The 22,514-nt window shown below is 41.3% G+C and overlaps 1 protein-coding gene across 1 annotated transcript in view; it reads right to left on the bottom strand.

Annotated features, from left to right (window-relative positions):
- LOC122803552 (ankyrin repeat domain-containing protein 50-like) overlaps positions 1-21,564 on the bottom strand; it is a 226,204-nt gene extending 204,640 nt beyond the window's left edge. Inside the window, exon 1 of the mRNA XM_044073211.1 lies at positions 21,009-21,564. Coding sequence (XP_043929146.1) covers positions 21,009-21,412 — 404 coding nt within the window. The 5' untranslated portion in view covers positions 21,413-21,564. The remainder of the gene's footprint in view (positions 1-21,008) is intronic.
- Positions 21,565-22,514: the final 950 nt, after the last annotated feature.

Below are 22,514 nucleotides of genomic sequence, written 5' to 3'. Positions count from 1 at the left end.
CATTTTCATGTTTTAGTTGCAATATTTTGTGTCTGGAAAATCCATTTATTTATTCTGGTCTGCACATCCGGAAGTCTCTGATTTCATTGTACTCACGAGTGCTTCTCTTTTATTACTGATCAATATATAGATTCTATCATCAGAAACAGGGCTACAGCAGCCTCTTCTGTCCTAACAATATGCCGACGCCCACCATTTCATCATCTTTCCTCTGTAAGCATTCATCATTTTCCCCCTCTTGAAATCACTTTAGCAATCTTTTTTTCTCCTTTCCAGACACTTTTCCCTAAATAAGTAAAATATATTAACTTTGATGTATTTAAATAGATCATACCTCAGCAAAAGTTCTTGAGTATACAAGTATAAGCCTTCAGTAACATGAGATGTCAGAGGCAGACTGTCTGCCTCCTGTCCCACCACAAAGGAAAGGTCATCAATTAGTCTGCACTTCTCTTCCCCTGGGGAGCTACTACCAGAACGTGGTCTTGAGACACAGCAGTCAGTAAGATTTCTACGTAGACATAATGCTGGCAAACTTACAGAATAACAAGAAAGCCTACAATAAGTACTTTTACTACCCCCTCAATGAATACATCTTACTCACTGCTGTACTTTAACAAAAGCCCTGATTACACTTCTTAAAAGAGAAGATACTTAAAACAAACAAATGTCTGTATAATAAGATCAGTACTACAGTACGATTCTTTACCCATAAGACTGACCTGCAGATGTCCACCTTCTGGCCTAGCTTCAAGTTTAGTCAAGTGTCCCTACACCGTCTGTTTCATCCTAATGCTATGGGTATTAGCAGGAAGTATGTCTGCAAAGGGAGGACACAACACATCACCTTCGGTCTTTCCTAGAGCAATAAAGGCTCCACAAAGTGCAGCTGCACACGGACACGAGCTCAACAAGGGGTTCTAATAGCCATATTAAGTGCCTAGTCGTTGATCAGCTACCTGGTGACTTTCGAAAACTAGCTGCCACATCCATTGCTTACCCTACATCTATTCTAATCAACTGTTCTATCTCTGAACAGTATTGTACCACTCCTTTGGAAAATATCCCATGTCATACCCCTTTATAAAGGTGGCCCCTCAACAAATATATCCAACTATACAACTACAGCCACTCTCTCTCACCTCTAACCAAAACCTTAGAAAAGTGTCTACACAAACAAATATTAGGCTACTTGCCAAAGAACCTTTTATCCGATACACAACATGACTTTCGACCCAGACATAGTACTAATGCAGCCCTTATAAGTTGCACCAATACCATAAGTCATGTCAAACACAACCAACTTGTCTCTGCCACCTTCCTCGATATGCCAAAAGCCTTTGACACTACATCTCATGAAATTCTTCTCAATAAACTGACTTCCTGAAGTCCTAAGCTGGTTTCATAGCTACCTATCCAATCGAAAACAACCCACCCCCAGCTTCCCATCTCTGCAGGAGTCCCACAAGGATCGATCCTTGGCCCACTACTTTTCATTATTTTTTTACTAGTGACCTAGGTTCTGCTCCTAAACCTGCCTCAATCATACAATATGCTGATGATGCCGCACTCATCTGCTCTGCTCCCACCATCAATGAACTTCAAATAAAAACTCAGTTTGCCCTCAATAACACTGAAAACTACTTAGCACGCATCAACTTATGCTAAACCCCAATAAAACCAAGCTTATGGTCTTTTCAAATACCTCAGTATTAAATAACCAACCACCTCTCTATCTTTTCCTCCAATGGCACTAAAATAGAACCTGTTGAACAAACAAAACTTCTTGGTGTCATTACTGACAATGGACTGAAGTTTGACAAACATATAGCACTAACAATTAAAAAAGTCCATGTAAAACTTGGTACTCTCTACAGGGCCAGATCCTATCTCACCAACCATGCCAGACTTGCAACAAGAACTCACCTCTCATCTTCCCTACTTTACTGTTCTCAAATATTCAACAACCTTCACAAAACAGAACTGAATAACCTCAAATCTTGCTATAACAAGATAGCCAAATTCACCTCTACCCAGCCTCAAAGATCACATCACTGTATTGCCCTCCACCACCTTAACTGGTTAGAACTCACAAACTTGCACTAAATCAACTATTAATTGCCCATTTAGTCATGTACAAACCTGACAACTGCCCAGCTCTATCTGACCTTGTTCAACCTTATACTAACCTCAAGTCTCTTAGGTCAGCTGATAAAGTGTTGTTTAAAGTTATCAAAACTTATAACTCACAAGGAGACTCCTTATATTGTCACAAAATTACTGAATACTGGAATTCTCTTCCTCAACATATTCTATCCATCACTAATACTCCTAACTTCAAACAGGTCCTAAAACAATACTTCTCAAACCAATGGCTATGCTCCTGTTCACCCCCAGACTAACTTTGACTTTCCGCTTTCCCTCACTTAGCCTTTGACACTCCCACCTTTCCTTTGGTTTTTCTTTTAGTTTTTTTATATGTATATAAAAATACATACTAAAAAAATATATATTTTTTAAACTGTTTGTTCTGAATTTTCTGGTGTTATGATGATTGTTTACTGATGCTGATTGTTAATGATGTAGCCTATGTAACCACTACAACCTTTGCTTTTTATATGGTTCTCACTCATATTTTTGTATTTAATGTTTTAACTGTGTTACTTCTCTGGAGCTTTTCTCCCCGGGGCCTCCGATGAAAATGGGCTACTTGCCCAGTCGGACACTACCCGGTAATCAAATGTAAATAAATAAATAAATGTTCTCATTCTAAACACATTATCAGCCACTATGTACAACAAATGTTTACACTTGCTGGTTCTGTGGTTAGATGGTGTGGTGTTCTACATGGTGAAGAAGTAACAGACACTGATGGTGTAGTCTTACCTATGAAGCACATACACAGACTGAATACTTGTGATCAAGTATACCACACATGTAATTTCCCTACGAGTGTCTCATTTATATTTAAGTATGTACACACCTTATGTTATATCGTTTTAATAATGTGTGTGTGAGATATACAAGCATACATACACACACACACACACACACACACACACACACACACACACACACACACACACACACACACACACACACACCTGTATGTATACACTATTTTCTACAGAGCAGCACACATTACATTGTACCAGTTACTTAAAATTAACCACACTGACACCCAGCATGTCACATGGTACACTTGATCTTAAAGACAAGCCTTATATACATGTAAACTTTCAGGCATTAGAATAACATTTTAACTATTGAACAGTTCGTGAAATATGTCCAATTTCTTACACACAGTATTTAAAAGGGCCATTTACAGAGGACATTTAAGTGGCCTTTAGTGACCATTTTTGCTGGACAGAGTACAGTTGTGTACACCTACCATAAATGTAGATGTTAGAGTGTCTTCACTGTTGCAGTCATGACTGTAGGGTTCTCCCCTGCCAGCAGGCAGTCCTCGGTCGGCCAGAATCCCAAAGTCTGGGTCCGGCGTCGGCTGTTCAACCATGCTCCTTGACGTCAGAGCGCCAGGAGTACAAAGCTGACAGCCGACGCCATCTTCTCCAGTTTTTCTTGCCCCAGATGTCAGGAGTCCCAGAATGAGAAAGGTCCCGTATCCTTTGCAAATACACCTCAGAAGAATGGTGAAAAAAGGAACCACACAAAAGTAAAAATAAGAGGGGACAGGAGGGAGGGAAACCCAGACTGCAACAGTGAAGACACTCGAACATCTACATTTATGGTAGGTGTACACAATTGTACTATGTTCATCGTGTTTCACTGTTGCAGTCATGACTGTAGGGTAGAATCCCAAAGCTGAAAGAAAGGGAGGTGGTCATAAAGAAGAAGGGGCGGCTAAAAGGCCCTGCAAGACTGCAGAGGCAAAGCCAGCCCTAGACTTAGAGTAGAGAGGTAAATTGTAGTGCTTAGAAAAAGTATGCACTGAACTCCAAGTTGCAGCTTCCAAAATGTCTTTGGTAGGAACTCCCCTGAGGAAGGTTGCAGAAGTGGCAGCAGCTCTGGTGGAATGAGTCTATATACTCCCTGGGATTTGCTTTCCATGGTGAGAATAGCAAAATCTGATTCCATGAGCAATCCATTTAGAAATGGTCTGTTTTGAAATGGCTTTACCTTGGGAACTTGAAGCATAAGAAACAAACAATTGTTCTGATTTTCTGATGTCCTTGGTTCTGTCCAGGTAAAAACTTAGTTGTCTGTGTACATCCAAGGAATGTAAGATCCTTTCCCCTTTATTTTGAGGAGTGGGGAAAAAAGTTGGCAAGTGGATGGTTTGATTTAAAGCCACTTTGGAAACCACCTTAGCAATGAAGGTAGGATTAGTCCTCAAAGACACTCTGTCTTGATGAAAAATAATATAAGGTTCCACAGCCATAAGAGCTTGTAACTCTGAAACTCTCCTGGCAGAGGTTAGGGCTAACAGAATAGCTGTCTTCCAAGATAAAAACTTGATGTCAGAAGAGGCGGCAGGCTCAAAAGGAGGCAAGGTTAGTTTTTCCAAAACATAGTTGAGATCCCAAGCAGGAATGGGAGGAGATCTAGGAGGTCTTAAGTTATTAGCTCCTCTGAGAAACTGTTTCATGAGCTGGTGGGAAAAGATTGGAGGGTCTGTATTATAATGAGCAGAAATAGCAGAGGCATGTATCTTAATGGAAGAGAAAGAGAGACCCTTATGTAAGAGATCTGTCAGGTAAAGTAAAATTAAAGAAATGTTAGGAAGAAGAGGATCAGAATCCTGAGCCTGCATCCAGGAACAAAATCTTTTCCATTTTCCTGCATAAGATTTTCTAGTGCTAGGACGTCTGGCTTCTAAAATGACATCCATAACCTGCTTGGGTAGGAAAGAAGAAATCAAAGGCCCTGGACTAACCAGGCCGCCAGGCTGAGAGTTCTGACATGAGAGTGTAGAACCTGACCCTGATGTTGGGACAGAAGGTTCGGAGACAGAGGTAAAACCCAAGGGGGCTCCAGACATAGGTTTTTTAGAGTTGGGTATCAAAACTGTCGAGGCCAATTCGGGGCCAGCAAGATTATCACCCTGGGCTTGTCCTGTTTTATCTTTAATAATACCCGTGGAAGAAGAGGAAGAGGCAGAAAGGCATATCCCGAGAGGTTCCTCCAACTAAATGATAGGGCATCCACTTTCCAAGCTTCTTTGTGGAAAGTCCTGGTGCAAAAATTCTGTAGCTGATTGAGATGGGATGCAAAGAGGTCTATGTGAGGACATCCCCAGACTGCTGTTATCATCCTGAATATTTTGGTGTCCAGCATCCACTCGTGTGGATCGAAAGGTTTCTGCTCAGACTGTCTGCCAGGAAGTTTAGCTTCCCTGGTAGAAACTGAGCTTGAAGGTCCAGATTGCAAGCTAGAGCTGTGTTCCATAGATCCATGGCTAGTCTGCAAAGGGGGTAGGAATGAGATCCCCCTTGCTTGTTTATGTACCACATAACTGTGGTGTTGTCTGTCCGTATTAGTAGTTGTCCTGGATGTAGAAGATTCCTGAAGGCCAGTAGAGCTTCCTGAACGGCTAACATTTCCTTTAAATTGATATGCAGGTGCTTCTGATCCTTTTTCCAAAGGCCCTGCAGAGAGTTGCCCTGAAAATGGGCTCCCCAAGCATAATCCGAGGCGTCCGTGGTTAGAATCTGAGTGGCAGGAGGCAGACAGAAGGGTTTCCCTTTGTTTAGAGTACATGCCCTTGACCACCAAAGAAATTCCTTTTGAAGGCAAGGCAGGACGGAGATCAGTATGTCTAAACTGTGGCAATGCTGAGACCATACACTTTTTAGGTACCACTGTATTTTCCTCATGTGTAGTCTTGCATATGGTACGAGAAGGATGCAGGAGGCCATGTAACCCAAAGCCTGCAGGAATCTCCTTGCAGATAGCTGAGTTAAAGTTGCCAAGGTTTTGAAAGTTGAAGCCAGATGTAATTGTTTTTCGGATGTCAGAAATGCCATCTGGGTTGTGGAGTTTAGAAGAGCACCCAGAAAACTTATCTGTTGTGAGGGTGTCAAATTTGACATTTTTATGTTTACAGAGAATCCCAGGAAGTTGAGGAGGTTCTGAACAAATTCTAGATGCTGGAGTAAGACATCCTTGCTGTCTGCCTGAATTAGACAATCGTCCAGATAAGGGTAAATTTGAATTCCCTTGAGTCTGCAGTAAGCTACTACTGGAGCCAGGCATTTGGTGAAGACCCTGGGCGCAGTAGACAATCCAAAGGGCAGCGCAGAGAATTGAAAGTGCCTCTATCCGGCCTTGAACCTGAGGTATTTTCTGTGTTCCTGCCGGATGGGAATGTGTAAATATGCCTCCTTTAAATCCAAAGTTACCATCCAAGCGTTTGAACTAACCAAAATGTCAAAAAGTACTGCAGCAATCACAAACGCTGTACGCTGCCACTCACATACAACAGTCAGCAAAGTACCAAAGTAGTAAATCCACTGGAACCACTTGATAAAATAACAAATTTAATGTAAAACATGAAAAGTTAAGCGCTTTCACTCGTCAATGCGAGCTTCATCAGAACAAATTCATAATGATATACAAACTCCATTTAAATGCCTGATTTGGCGCCAAAACTGGTCATTCTTAAAGCTGTATAATCTAAACAACTAAAAAATTGTTTGATTCATAAAAACTAATGCTATGCATTTCTACAATAAATTAAAATGTTCATAATGTTTATAAATACAAAAAAATATTATTGTAAAAACCTTATATATGCATATATAAATATAATATGATTATCTGTTTAACATTAGCAGTGGTTTTACTGATATGTAATCATTAATACCTGGTGGTGTTGTAGCGTCGGTCAACAACTGCCACCATAATTCCGTATAGGCTAATAAACTCTTAATATTCCCTCCTCTGGGATTATTTTTAACTGTTTCTAAAATTGCAAATTTAAAAGTATGTTCCACACCAAATTTAAGAATGTGCCTAAACAGTGCATTTTTTGTATCCTTTCTTTTAATACTACACATGTGAAAATATATCCTTTGCCTAAACTGTCATTCAGTCTTACCTATATAATAGGAAGAACATACTGAACACATAGCTATATACACAAGCATGCTGGTTCTAAAATTACCTTTTTTCAATTTAATTTTGGTCTTATTAATATTGTTCAGAATTAAGCTACTAACCTCACATATAGTATGACATTGATGGCAAGCCCCACATTTTGTGGTATGCACGTTTTCTCTATCCTTCCCCTTTGTTTCACTTTCTAAAATGTTCTTTATACTCCTACCCATTTTATAAACGAACTGTGGTCTAATTCCCACTGTTTCGGCTATTTCCTGTTCAGCTGTTAATATATGCCAATTCTTAACCATGATGTCTTTGATCAAATGGCTAAATGGACCGTATTCAATAATGCAAGCTCTATTAAAGCTACAATTGACCTTAGGGAATGAATTTTCGTTTTTGGTAATAGTTAGTAAATTATTTACTGTGTTCACATTGTTGTTTAAACCCAATAATGGTATGTATTTCTTCCCCCATTGACTAATAACATACGTTGTAACATCCTTCATTAAATCATAATCATAACCCCTGTCTCCAAAGAGACTTGTAATATATTCGATTTCATCTATCATATCTGAATAATTGGAAGTCATTCTTATGGCCCTGACACACTGGCCTTTGAAAATATTACTTTTGACTGTTTTTGGATGATTACTACTAAAATCTAAATAAGAATTGGTAAATGTTACTTTTCTGTGTATTTTACATTTGAAGCTGTTACCATCAAAAGATATGAAAGTGTCAAGGTATGGCACTCCATAAATACTAACTTCAGAGGTGAATTTCAAAAAATCACTACTGGTATTAATATATGTAATGAATGCCGAGAAGGATTCACTCCCACCTTTCCACAAGATGTAAATGTCATCCAGGAATCGGGAGTAGTATAAAATATTCTCATAATGTACACTTTTGAAAATGATGTTTTCTTCCCAGTCGAGCATAACCAGGTTAGCGAATATGGGGGCGCAAGCCGCCCCCATAGCAACGCCACTGGTTTGCTTGAAAATTTCGCCCTCATAATAAATGAAGTTATTGTCTAATACAATACTCATAAGTTCAGCAAATAATGTAATCCTGTCCCAACTCATCTTAGTGTGTTTCCTTAAACTCCTGGTGAAGGCTTCAATACCTTCCTCCATGGGAATACAGCTGAACAAATCAATAACATCTATAGAGGAGAAAAGTAATTCCTGACCATTCATATTCACAGGAAAGTTTTTTAAAAATTCCCAAGAATCCTTCACTAGATGATGTAACTCATAGTATACTGGTTTAAGTATAGTGTCTATAACTACCCCAATGGGAAATGTTTTGGATTTACTTCCAGATATAATTGGACGAAATGGGGGATTAATGTGGTCCTTGTGAACTTTAGGAATGCCTATAATAGTAGCTAATGTAGGAAATTCAACAGTCATGAAGTCATACAGTTCCTCAGATATTCTATGTTCTAATAGATACTCTTCCAGGTACATATCAATTCTCCTATATGCTATATGTACCTCATTCAGAGAAATCTCCGAATAATTACCCGAGTTGTATAAAATATCATGAATGATGGCACTGTAAGCTAGGGAATCGTAAAATACGATTCCTCCACCCTTATCGGGTTTCATAATCCTGACACTATTGTCATTCCTTAATCCATACAAAGTCTTGTATTCCTCATCAGTAAGATTGTTCTTTACCTTTTTCTTTTTTATTTTATTATTAAATTTGTATATTTCTTTAGTAACCCTTTTGTCATAAATCTGAACATTCTGATTACTAATAGGAATAAAACAACTTTTTTTCTTTAAAGGTTTGTGTTGAACCAAAGTATTGCTATCTTTATTGTCAAACATAAGGGCTAGATTTAGCTTTCTAATGTATTGCTTAAATTCAGACAAACAGTCTACTAAATGAAAACTAGGAGTCGGTATGTATTTCATACCCTTGGAAAAGAGACTGAAATGTACTTTTTCTAACTCAATGTTACTATAATTAAAAATTTTAAATTATTGTACACACTAATCACTCCATCAGTTGTAATAACATCAGTATCTACTGTCGTAGTATAAATGTCACTTGGATCATTCTTGTCAACTATGTCGTGACATCCTCTCAATACTTCTTTTTCCATCTCCCTCCTTTTTTCCATTTCACAAAATTCCCTTTCCTGGGTGTATGAAAAAAAGCCTCTTCATCCATATTCAAATTTTCATAGTACTGCATGTCCTGTCTCTGTATATTTGCCTCATCATTATATTTTTTGTACTTATTATTTCCACATTTATAAGTATCATGTCTCCTATACTGTTCTTTATCTCTCTGTAATTTCTTGTGTTTACGCTCTATAGAGCCTTTTTGGCTCTGGATTCAGCCAAAACAAATTGTTTGAAATATAGTTTCTCCCATTGTGGGAAAGCTAAATCCTGTAATATCAAATTATTAATTTTCTCAACATCAGTTATATATTTACATAACTTAATGTCATTATATTTAATAAGTAATTTCATAAATTCAATACCAAATGTATCAAACATTGTATTAAATTCAGTTTCAACTTCAGTATTGATATCAATGCCTATAGGTATTTTAAAAAACCTCAAACCCATAGGCACTATATTCAATGAAATACAATGAGCTAAATAGGCATTGTCTAATTTTACAGCGTTTATAGTATTGAGTTTTTTACCAAACATGTAAATAATGTCCCTTAAAGTTCCTTTGTAATCAGTGCGGTAGTCTGAAGAACTGCCGCTAAGCACATTATCAAATTTGCAGTCTTGACCAACAAACTCCTTCAAAGCCTGTTGTTTGATAATATGTTTAGAGTTAATAAATTGACCATCATGATTACGAACAGTACCTTGGTGTTTGGCGTGTTCACCAGACACATGAGCATAAGTCCGAACAGGTTGTATATTCTTCGGTTTGGTACCTGTTTGCCTCGCTTCCTCAGTAAGGTTACCAAAAGAAAAATCGAAAGTGAAATCAGTGACTTCCGTCCTGTTAGTATCCGTTGTGCCAACAGTACACGGTAAATCAATTCCACACACTTGAATATGTCCCCGTTCCTGCCCATTGGGTATCTCTGGGGAAGAAGTAGTAGGTAATTCATCACACACATCTCTGTTGGAACACTGTCTTTGGACAGCATTGGAAGTAGCTGCTGTAGAGTAAGCATCTTGAATCTTGGAATCTCTAGAAAGGTGTTCAAGACTGACAGATCCAGAATGGTTCTCCATGAGTTTTGCTTCCTGGGGACCAGAAAGAGCCTCGAGTAAAAACCTTGTCCCATCTCTGAAAGTGGAACCAGTTCTATGGCTTTCATAGCCAAAAGAGCTTCCACCTGGTTTAAGGCCTCTGTCCACTGATGTTTTGGAAGGTCTGGCCATCCGCTTGGCCTTGGCAGGGTGTGAAAATGGAATTTGTAACCTCTTAAAACCACATCCAGAACCCACTTGTCTTGGGTTATAGGAGTCCAATTTTGATAAAAAAGAGAGAGTTTTCCTCCGAGAGGGGCTTCCAGGCAAGAAGTTCCTGCAGCCCAACAGAGGGAGTCATTGAGTTTGTTTCCTATGAGTTTGTGACCTGTCCTCTCCTCCCCAAGGGGTGGAAGCAGTCCACTGTCTTGGTCTATAAGAACCTTGTGTTTGAGGCCTTCCTCTGGAGCATCTATAGCTACCCCTCTGACACCTGTCTGAAGTGGGAAAGGACCAATTTTTAGTAGGCCAATTTCTGCTAAATCTTGGTGGCTGTACTTGTAAGAAATCTTTAACTGTTTGCATAGATTTCGCTTTATCCTCCATCTTTTTAATCACCTCTTCAGCTTTTGATCCAAACAAAACATTATGCTGAACAGGAGCATCCAATAATTTAGCTTTTACTTGCTCTGGCAAATTTTGTTCCTTTAGCCATGCATGCCTTCTAATGACTGTGCCGGAGGCAGCAGCCCTACAAGAAGCCTCCAAGGCATCAAATCCACAGTGTAAACCATGCTTCCCAACTTGCTCAGTGGCATGCAATAAGTCATGTAATTCCTTATCATCTGCACAGGCAGAAATGGAAGTAAGCTTTTGTTTTAAAACAGACAAGAGAAATTGCTGGTATTTCAGCATATGAAACTGGCAGTTTAAAGCCCTAATGGACAAAGTAGCAGAAGTGTACACTTTTTTGCCCCATCTTTCTAAAGATCTAGAATCCTTTTCAGTGGGAATGGGATTTTTGGCAGAAGTGGCCTTAACTCCCTTAGGACCCTGAGAAATGGTTTCAGGGTCAGCAGTAGGGTTCTTGTATAAAAACTGGTGGGAATCAGGAACCCTGTAATATCTATCAGGCTTGACAGGAGCAGGAGGAAGAGTCAGGGGTTAAGTTAGCTTCCGAAAAAGCATCATCCACAATATCCAAAACAGGAGGAATAGCCAGGGGTCTATGTTGGGGGAGAAGAAGCAAATCCCTTAGTCTTTTCTTAGTTTTAAAAATACTCCTGTCCTTCCCAGTGGAAATGTTCCCTCATTTCATGCAAAGTTTCCCCAAAAGAGAAATCCTCAGGGGGAGAAGCTGAAGGAATGGATTCCTCAGCATCAGAATCCTCATAAGGAGGGAAAGAATATTCCTGGTCAGAAGAAGAAACTGAAGAAACAGAAGCCTGATCAGAGGAATCATAATAAACATCCTGCCTTGGCCTTTTATCTGGAGGGGGATGTGAACCCCTAATCATAGTAAGTAAATCCTCCGCCATCTTGAGTAACTGTTTCTGTGACTTGGGAGCTGGTTCAGAAGAGGCCTGTGTTGCAGTCTTTGATTTAGAAGGAGTCTTTGCCTTTGTCTTTGCCTATTAGAAACCGAGTAGGCCTGAAAACCCCTTCGGAAGCCGGTACCTGCACAGCGGCTCCGGACCCATCCGAAGGAGCATTGTCCGAAGGTCCTGCAATAGAGATATTTAAGGGCCTGGTTGGCTCCTCATGAGAGTCCGTTTCGGCCATCGGTTCTGAAATGGCCGACGACAGGGGCTGCAAAAGCGCCTCACTGACTACGGCTGAACCTGAAGCTGGCTCCGCTTGTACGCTACCATCAGATTTGGACCTCGGAGGCCTGTCTTTATCCTTGCGACGTTTGTGAACTCCGGTAGCCGGAACCGTATCCGACGACATTTTGTAGTTAAAGCGCCTACCGAAGTAATGAAAAGCAAAATCGTACCTTCGTTTAATTGTACGTTGATTGAATCTAGCACAAAACCGACAACTAGCTACGTCGTGGTCAGGGCCTAAGCAAGGAATACAGTAAGAATGAAAATCCTTATGAGGTATTTGCTTCCCACATGAAATACAATTATTAACTTTTTCTGACATCGGACTGGAGCAAGAAAAGTTTCAACGGGTACTTAGCTTTGAGTGGAGAAGAAAGTCTTCGGACTGAAGTTTATCAGAAAAAATCGTCAGGAGTCAGCCGACCGGCACTTGCGAACTGCTATCACCGCACGGCAAGAAAGACTGGAGAAGATGGCGTCGGCTGCATTGTACTCCTGGCGCTCTGACGTCAAGGAGCATGGTTGAACAGCCGACGCCGGACCCAGACTTTGGGATACTTTGGGATTCTGGCCGACCGAGGACTGCCTGCCGGCAGGGGAGAACCCTACAGTCATGACTGCAACAGTGAAACACGATGAACATCTTCTGGTTCCTCTGGCACTGTAACTCTTAACTATCATAGCCCACTTCACTGCAAAAGGAGTGACTGTGACAATTTTTGGTTGTTCTTCCCTCTCAGGACCTGTACGCATCTTCCTTAAACAAACTTCTGTTCTAGGTCTTCTTATTTTCTCTACAAACAGCACAGGATCTTAATTTGTCTGCTTTACCAAATACTTTAGCTTCAGGCTACAGTATTCCCCAAGTATTCTGTACTTTTCGTTTTGAACCTGTAAATAAAGAGTTATGTACTTACCATAACTTGGTATCTGTGCTATCCAGTGTTTGCATTAATCACAGATGGGTCTTGGATCTGTCCTCAGATCTGAGCCAGCAGAGTAAGCAACAGCTCCTGAGCTTGAGCTCCTCCTCTCCCAGGAAGCCCTGCTACCCATAATCCTCATATCGAGTTTGCTAGATAGAAATAAGGACAGTGACACTGTCTACAATAAGGAACAGCAGAACCAAACACACCATTACTTCATGAATCTGTGGTCACCAGAAGGAAGGGGGACAGAGGGTGGGAACATGATGAATAATGACAGTGGATAGCACAGATTCCAAGTTATGGTAAGTACATAACTCTTTATCTGATGCTACCCACGTCATTATTGATCATTGATGGGTCAGAGCCCTCAGCTATCCATAACCCTGGGTGGTCTCAAGGAAGCACATGCCGGATCACAAAAGAACCAAATGAAACTCTACCCCTGGACACCAAATCCAGCTTGTAATGTGTCACAAAAGTATGGAGATTTGACCAAGTGGCAGCAGCACAAATGTCATCCAAGGAAGTCCTTGCCCAGAAGGCCGAAGACGTAGCCACTGACCTAGTAGAATGAGCTTTAATAGGCTTTCGTGATTGCTTTCGTAAATGTGAGCTATGCAACAAGCGATCTATCGTGAAACAGACACTTTGGAAATGGCCCTCGCTTTCCTGGCCTGAAAGAAAGCGAAGAAAAGCTGATCTGACTTTCAAAAAACCTGTCCTCTTCAAATAGAAATGTAGCTGCCTATGTACATCCAGGCAATGTAGTTTGTACTCTCCTTTGTTCAAAAAATTGACAGGAAATGGGGGTACTCCTTGACAGCAGATGCACTCCTCATGCGTATCGTAAGGAGCTAACATCCGACCGCATGAGGAGCAGAGCCTGAATCCAGAGGGTTTGTCCAACATACTAAAAAAAACCCCCCAGCACACACACAGACAGAAGCACTCACCCAAAGAAAGGGAGGAGAAAATACTAAAGTAAGGGGATAAGGTGGGAAAAACCCTAACGGACCATTGACAATCTAACTGAGGGGAGGGAATCTAGCACTAAACTAACTAAACTCAACCAACAAAGATAGAAAAGGGAAGAGAAAAAAAAAAAATACCCCCAAAAAAGGCTACTTATCTAGATGAAAAGCTCGAGCTGCTGAAGGCACATCCAGTCACAATTTGCTGCAAACGAGGTCTGAGGATTATGGGTAACAGGTGTTCCTGGGAGAGGGGGAGCTTGAGCTCAGGAGCTGTCCTTTACTCTGTTGGCTCTGATCCGAAGTCAGAAAAAAAACTCATCCGTGACCAATAATGACACGGACAGCATCAGATCTGTTAGTCTGCTGCAGTTTCTATCCCTGTGGTACCTCTCTCTCTACTGATAACTTTCAGACACTTCTTTTACTTTGGGCTGATCGTTTCAGTTTTAGTAATATAGCTGAAGGTGGTAATTCGCTTTCAATCTTCTACTCATTAACTGTGCTGATGAGCGATTGAGATCTTGCACTGGAATACTCCTACATGAAAAACTGTAATACAATCCTATCGTTTTTGCTAAAGCTCAATGTCATAAGATTTTTTCATTGTCTTGATGGGTAAGGAATGTCCATTTGACTATGGCTACAGCATACTAGAAGATTCACATTTGAATTCTCACTCATGCACTAATCTAAATTCCTGACTTTAGATAATATGACGTCTGGTGTCCTCAGTCTTGAAAATACAGACTTTAATGCACTAATCACAAGTGCATTTATTGGCATTTACTTGACAGAATGAATTCAAGAAAGGGTTCACCATAATAACAGTAGCACATAGCATAACAGGTACTGCGTATTTAAACATGGGAACAAGTCTTCTATATTCCAACCTTTTCATCTGCCTCAAAATGGCAAACGAGACAAAAGACCATTGAAGAAATATATTTCTTTCTTTTCTGAAAAAATGTCAAGCAGAGGTCTTTATTTTGCCTCTGAAGAAAATGTCCGAAAGTAGACCAGACAAACTCCGTACTACTGTATCTGTTATACTTTGTCTCATAACAAATTCTTGCCAAACAGTTAATTCTGTCAGAGCTATTTCAATTCTATTATAACACTAGACAGATGAATAGACTAAGGCACACTTTGTCTAAACGTCACCAATGAATGAAACATACTGTCCAGTTTATATACTCTTTTCAACCAATGTTATTTTTAATGTCCTTGTGACTTGTTCTCCTGATTTCTGTCTGCGTCATGAAAAAGCCAATGGTTATTTCATGCCCTTTTTTGGTCCTCGCTGTATCTGAAGACTTCACAAAAGTCTCTTCACGTCATCTTTTCGTCACATGACCTATCTGCATTTTATTTATTTATTTCTGCATCTGAAAGCCAAGAAAGTCAACTTCCTTTTTTTCTATAACATGATGCATTTACACTATTGCCCACAGCTATATGTTATTAATATCTAAGCTGAACATAACTGTTCTTGCAAAGCAAGCCATATTATTTTTGAAAACTTGTTGTTTGGCCTTGCACACTTCCTTTCACTGTACACACAGTATTATTGGGGGGAAGCATTTTAATTTACACAATATCTATCAACCATCACCTTCTTCCGAGTAAACTTACAAACTGTAGCTTAGGGGAGGGCATCATAAAACTGATTAACTGCCTTTCATATGACTGCAGAAGACTTTTTCAGGGCAAGGGTAAGTCATGAGTTCATCTTGGGCCAGTATTAGCTTTCCCTATTTAAAAAATATCATCATACAGGATCTAAAGGGTGGCCTTATAGTAACTCTTCAGACTGTCTAAAATCAAACCTGAAGCAAAAAATATCAATTAGAGTTCTGCAAGTGTAAATGTTATAAACCGAACAGATAAGTATCCCTCATGCCGCCATTTAATTCTTTCAGTTCATTCTGATGGCATTTATAAATTATCCAAGAACTGTACTTAACCACCCTCTCATGATATACCCCGCATTTCACCTCTATTGTCAAGTCATTGCATGTTTCCATTTCCACATCTGGCTTAGGCCTTATAAACTCTGAGTTGTAAAAGATCTTGTTGTCTCTTACTTAGCTGCTGACTGCAATTTTCTGCATCAAGACATTTTATACTGGTGTTTAGTGAAACTTCCTGATCTACTTTAAACACGTCACAGACTGCTAAAAGTACAGTTGTGTAAAACCTTACCCTAACAGTAAATGTCCTTCTCTTCACTGCTCGCTACATTCCTTACGTAAGGGACCTCCTGTCAAGGACAGACCAACGTCCGACCAGTATACCAAAGCAGTTAGTATCCATAGGTGCTGTATATTATGCTCCCCTGAAGAGAGTGCAGAGCATAAAGGTGACATACAGATGGACACACTTCAGAACTGAAAAGCCCCAGGAGGAACAAAATGTCCTGAGGGACCAGGAGGAACATGGGCATCCAAAAGGAGATAAGAAAGAACCCCTCAGCCAGGAAAGCAAGGAGAACGAGCTAGAGCAGAGGGGACAAGAGGGAGGCAACAGTTACGAACACAACTGTACTATGTCCTTCTGCATCACTGTGGCAGTACGTCCTTCTGCATCACTGTGGCAGTACGTCCTCCTGCATCACTGTGGCAGTACGTCCCTCCTGCATCACTGTGGCAGTATGTCCTCCTGCATCACTGTGGCAGTACGTCCTCCTGCATCACTGTGGCAGTACGTCCTCCTGCATCACTGTGGCAGTACGTCCTCCTGCATCACTGTGGCAGTACGTCCTTCTGCATCACTGTGGCAGTATGTCCTCCTGTATCACTGTGGCAGTATGTCCTCCTGTATCACTGTGGAAGTATGTCCTCCTGCATCACTGTGGCAGTATTCCTTACATCCTTACACAAGCAAGAGCACAAAAGCTCAAGAGGAAACCTGGGAGGAGGATGGTACTGAAGAACCCTCCAGAAACCCATGTAGGACAGACTTGGCAAAGCCAGCTCAAGCCCTAGAAATAACATCTAACTTAGAATGCTTGGTGAAGATATGAACAGAGGAGATGCCAGCAAGGGGATGGTCTGAATCCTGCAATCATGGAAAATATGACCTTGAGAAAGAGTCAAGACTGGTTTTTGAAAGTCTATGGTCAATTCCAGACTTTACGGCAGGGGAAAAGTAAAGTGGAGATCCTGAAGCAGAGTATCGGGGATTAGGCATAACTGAGCAGACTATCCAGATAAGGAAAGATCTGAACCCTTCTCATCCTGCAAAAAGCAATGACAGGAACAAGGCATTTGTTGAATACCCTTGAGATAGTACAGAGGCTAAAGGTCCAGCAGGGGACAGAAAATACATAGAAGAAATAGAGAAACAAAAAAATGTCCTGAAAATGGGATGGCTGGGGATATGAAGGTAGGCATCCTTCAGATCCAGAGAGACCATAAAGGCCTGTGGAATAAGAGGAGGAAATAAAGTTTGAAGAGACAACATATGAAAGGGGGGGGGGGGGCTTGAAAAAAGTGTTGGGCTGAGAAAGGTCCAGAATTGGTCTTCCCATGCCCACCTTCCTGGGAACCAGAAACATTCTGAAATAAAAATGCCTCCCTTCCTGAGCAGGAGGCACAGACAGAATGGTGCTTTGGGTCAAAAGAGAATGAAGCACCTCTGGAAATAGAGGAACCTCCACTTGAGGAGTATGAGGGATGCCCAGAAAGGGAGGAAGACCTTTCCAAACCACAAGGATAATGGACAGAACCAGAGTCTGTTATAATCGTTGACCAATTTGGAATGAACAAGGAAAGACAAAGGGACAAGGGAACATGGCCAAGGGAAAAGGGAAGCAGATTTTCAAATAGAACCTGGCTTGTCCTGAAAAGGAGGTTTCTGAGAAATAAGGGTTTGTGTAGATTTAGCAGGAGGTACATGTCTAGAATCCTTTTTTACCCATGGGCAAGGGGTGAGATTGTCTGTGAACAAAAGCAGATTTGGAAGGATAATTCCTCTGAAACTTTAGAATAGGAGAAACAAAAATATGTTTAACTCCTGCAAAGCTTTGCCCTTATCTTGGAGAGATTTTTATTACCCAATAATTTGGCCGTAATTTCATCAGGTAAAGTCTGAAGACGAAGCAAGATCATCACCTCTTAACATAACCAATTGCAGCAGCCCTGCAGGAGGCATCAGCTGCATCATAACTCCATTTAACAGAGTGATGGACAACTTGACGGGTAGAACAAAACAAGGAAAGGGCCGTAGCCTTCCCCTCAGAATTAGAAAAGTCAAAAATCACCTGGGAAACTCAGGAAAGAAGGGCTAAAACATACCTGTCATACGAGTCTGGTAATTAATAGCCCTAAAAGACAGGGTGGCAGCAGTACAGACCATTTTGCCCAGCCTCTTCATGGCCTTAATATCCTTATCGAGAGGAAGCAGCTTAGCAGAGGGCAACAACTTGGAAGGGTTGTTGGAGGAGAGAGACACCACAGAAGGATCAGCAGAAGGGCATTTATACAGAAATTTACAATCATCAGGCACCTTGTAAAATATGTCAGGTTTCTTGAGAGCCGGAGGCTGAGAATCAAGGGCCACAGAAGCTGCTGAAAAGGTATCTAGGAGGGCAGCCAGAACTGGAACAGCAGCAGCAGGTTTGGGAAACGCCATCTGAAAGAGATCATAATAACTCTTCTGGATTTCAGGAACCTGAGAACAATTCCTTTTAAAGAATTCCATCATGTGGGAAACAATGTCCCCAGAGGAGAGTTCCTTTAAAGGGTAATCTGGACTAATGGAATCCTCTTCCTTTGAAACATGGTCTAAGGGGGTAGAGGAATTTTAGAAGAGTAGGCTAATTACCTTTTCCCCAAATCTTGATCCTCAGAGGAATCCCGCTCCCTTGGGCTTAAATCAGGGAGGTACAGGCACACAGACCCCTTGAGGAGGCTTTAAAGCCATTACAGCCTTAAACAACCCCTGAATGAAATCTTGCCATTCACTTTGGAGATCCTTATTACAAGGAAATACGCTTGGTTTTCACTTTCTTTTTCTGCAGGACATCCGCACGAAAAACCCTGGGAAGGTCAGACCCTTGTTGACACTCAATAAAAGTAGTAGGAAATGGCTTCCTCACTAAAATCTGTGGAATCTCACTTGGTCCCTTGGATATAATCAGCTGAGGTTCCTCCTCAACATGCCAGAAGTCGGATCCATGCTGGCCTCTGATGGAATCACAGCAGAGGAAACTAAGGCAACAACTGGAGGGTCCTCTGGGCTTTCACTAGCCTCAAGAGAGCTGTCTGGAGAAGTCTGGACAGCTGCTGTATCAGACCCAAGTTTTCTGGCCTGTTTCTTGGTGAAAGGCTGACCCTTGGGATGGGAAGACTCTGCCATAGCACCCTGAGCCAACAGCTTAAGATGTTGATTTTTCAAGGTAAACAGATAAGGAGGAGAGGTGACTACATAGGGTCTTGGGGACAAATGCTTGGCTGACGGAACAATGTGCATGGTCATGGGAAGCACCCAAACAGAAGAGACTCTGGTTGTGACAATCTTTATGGGAATTCTGCCTCCCACACTGACACTTCCCCTTTCTGGATGACATGAAACCAACACTAAAAATAAAAGCAAATGATAAGCAAGAACCCAAACAATTATCTGAAAAACAGTTCAGTAAACAGCACAGAAGAAAGATTTTCAGATCAACTTTCCATTATGGAGTTCAGACTGGCAGCAAAGCAGTTTTGAAGTGTGTGCATCCATATGTCACCTTTATGCCCTACACCATGCGTAGGCAGCATAAGTGTGACATATGGTATCTGCAGATACTAACGGATTTTGTATACTGGCCAGACTTTAGGCTGTCCTTGATAGGACATCCCTTACGCAAGGAATACTGTAACAGTATATGGAAGGTCACTGACTTATCAGTTTTGCAATCAAATCCATGACTATTTGTTTCACCTTTTGACTTTTGTTAAAACTGAATATGAACTTGTGCTTTGCTATTTGCTGTTTGTCATGCCTCTGGCAGAGGTTACGACTGAAAAAGGTCTCTGGAACAGTCCACTCCCCTTTTATTAAATAAAATAAAAATCAGTCAATAAAAAGGAAGCCTACCCCTACACAAGCCCGAAGTTAGGTGAATCAATCCCGCCCTTACATGAGGCCCTGGTTAAAGGAAGTAATCCCACCCCCGTACAAGGACTCTGGTTAAAGGAAGTAATCCCACCACTGTATAAGGGCTAGGTTAGTGAAAGTAATACCACCCCTGGACAAAGGCCCTGGTTAAAGGAAGTAATCCCACCCCTGTACAAGGACTCTGGTTAAAGGAAGTAATCCCACCACTGTATAAGGGCTAGGTTAGTGAAAGTAATACCACCCCTGGACAAAGGCCCTGGTTAAAGGAAGTAATCCCAATCCTCTACAAGGGCTAGGTTAGGGAAAATATCTTCTTACTACACACTTTAGTGTGGAGGGAGCTATTACTACAAAAAGTCTATATTAGTGGAAGAAATCCAACCCACAGAGGAAGCCTTGCTCGGAGAAAGCAATACAACCTATGTGATGCCATGGTCGTGGGATGCAAGTAACCTCATATACATGAAGCCATGATTAGGGGAACTGATTCCAGCCATGTGTCAGGAAAAAGAAATTCCCTGTCTAAGAGGTACAGATTAGGAAACAACGCCATCATTATGAAACAGCCTAATCAGATGATGTTATTAATCTTGGACTTGCACCCAGACTTTAAGAGAAAGAAGGTGCAGCCGTCTCTGAGCAAGCAGTGGACAGCACAGACAGACTTGTACAGCAGGAATGAAAAGAAGTTTTGTGCAGTTTCTTTTTATTCTTCCTTTTACTATCTTGTAGTTTGGTGTGTCAGAGAATAAGAGCACATGACAGGCCCCTAACACACAGCGTTTGTTTTTACAATTTTTGAGTATTCAGTTTCAACTTGTCTTATAAAATCAAAGTTAATGACTTGTAATACATTTAACAGTATTTTAATTCCTGCAGTCATTTGTGCCAGGAATAAGGAAAAAAGACGGTGCGTACCTTTTAAAAGCTTCATCTGGATTCCTCTCACATTCATTGGGCTCCAGAACTGCCTGCACTGAAGGAGCCTCAACTTTTTCCTGATATCCCTGGATTAACGGTGAACTCTTGATTTGGTCAACCACACTCTGAATGAACTCTCTTACTGACAGCGTCCTTGCATCTTGGGCCAAGCAAAAATAATAGGCCAGCACTCGAGCCGTTAGATTCACTCGCTGGCCCTGCTCGGAGGTGGGCCATAGCAGCTCTGTGCATAGGGCTGTTTTCCCACTGCCTGGCCCACCAGTGATGAGCACTCCACTGTTACTACTGTTGCTAGTGCGCCCCTCAAGACTACGCAGCAGCTTCTGTAGAGCCCATTCACGGCAGTAGAACAACTTGCCTTGGAGCAGACTCCTGCTCATTTCCCAGGCCTGCTCAGCCAGCTATGATGCCGTGCTGGCATGCTGCTTTCCTGGACAGCGACAGCAACAAGCAGCTCCTCAGAAGTTCAGTCAGGAAGGTTCTTTTTTCCAGCTCTCTCCAAGCAGTTACCTTCTGCATGCCACGGCATATAGTTATCTGCAAAGAAAGAAAATGGTTGTAAGCACTTAGACTGACAGGAGGCCAGGCTCAAAGAAATATGATGGTTCAATGTGCACAAATATTGCAAATGAAACTCAAAGTTAGGTCTTTTTTGAGTGGGGAGGCACAGTATGCAACTGTTATGCCCTGCAAAGCCTGGTTTCCATTTCTGTACAAAAGAATCCTACCTTAATGTGAGGCTTTTAAAAAGATAACTACATTTGCAGATATGCTTGAATAGAATGCTGAGAGAGAAGCAAGCATTCCAGTGCATTAACTCAAAGGACAGCTACTCAATATGCAACAAGTCTATCTGCACTTGGACTTTGCCAGCCAAACCAACTAAAGTCAGCAGGTGAAGGTTCTGTATTCAAAAGTTTCATGACCTTTAGTTTATTTTACTTACCATTAGTTAACCATCTAAGTGAACTAATCATCTAAGTTCAAACACCTGTCCTATACAGACAGGCTAAAAGCCCTGTCCCTCTACTCAAGTCTCATACAGACTGCTCAAAGGTGACCTGTGTCTGGCATACAAGGCCATTTCACTCCCAGCCTTGACGGAGTTGCTGCATATCCATAAGACCAACTCCACTAATGCAACCCACACACAAGACCTTAACCTGGTCTGTGATATTAATAGAACTTGTTGGTGGGATAGATTTGTGTCACAAAGACTCCCCCATTTGTGGAACAAACTCCCTTCTCCATGCCAAGCAGAATACCTCTCTAGCCCTCTTTAAGAGGAACCTGAACGACTGGCTGGGAAACAGAAAATACACCCCCGGGATCTCACCTGTGTCCCTGTTGGACAGGGGAAACAGGTGCTGACTTTGGGGGACATGGGCAAAATTCTTGGCTAGGCTTACAAGGGCCTCCAGGCCAATAGCCTAGTATCATCCTATGAACTGGTCCAAGGACACTTTTCATCCCTGACCCAGA

This window comes from Protopterus annectens, chromosome 5.part1 (genome assembly GCF_019279795.1).
Source record: "Protopterus annectens isolate FY-2018-M chromosome 5.part1, PAN1.0, whole genome shotgun sequence".
In the NCBI taxonomy this organism is placed as follows: domain Eukaryota; kingdom Metazoa; phylum Chordata; order Ceratodontiformes; family Protopteridae; genus Protopterus; species Protopterus annectens.
This window is presented reverse-complemented; position numbering and strand designations above follow the sequence as displayed.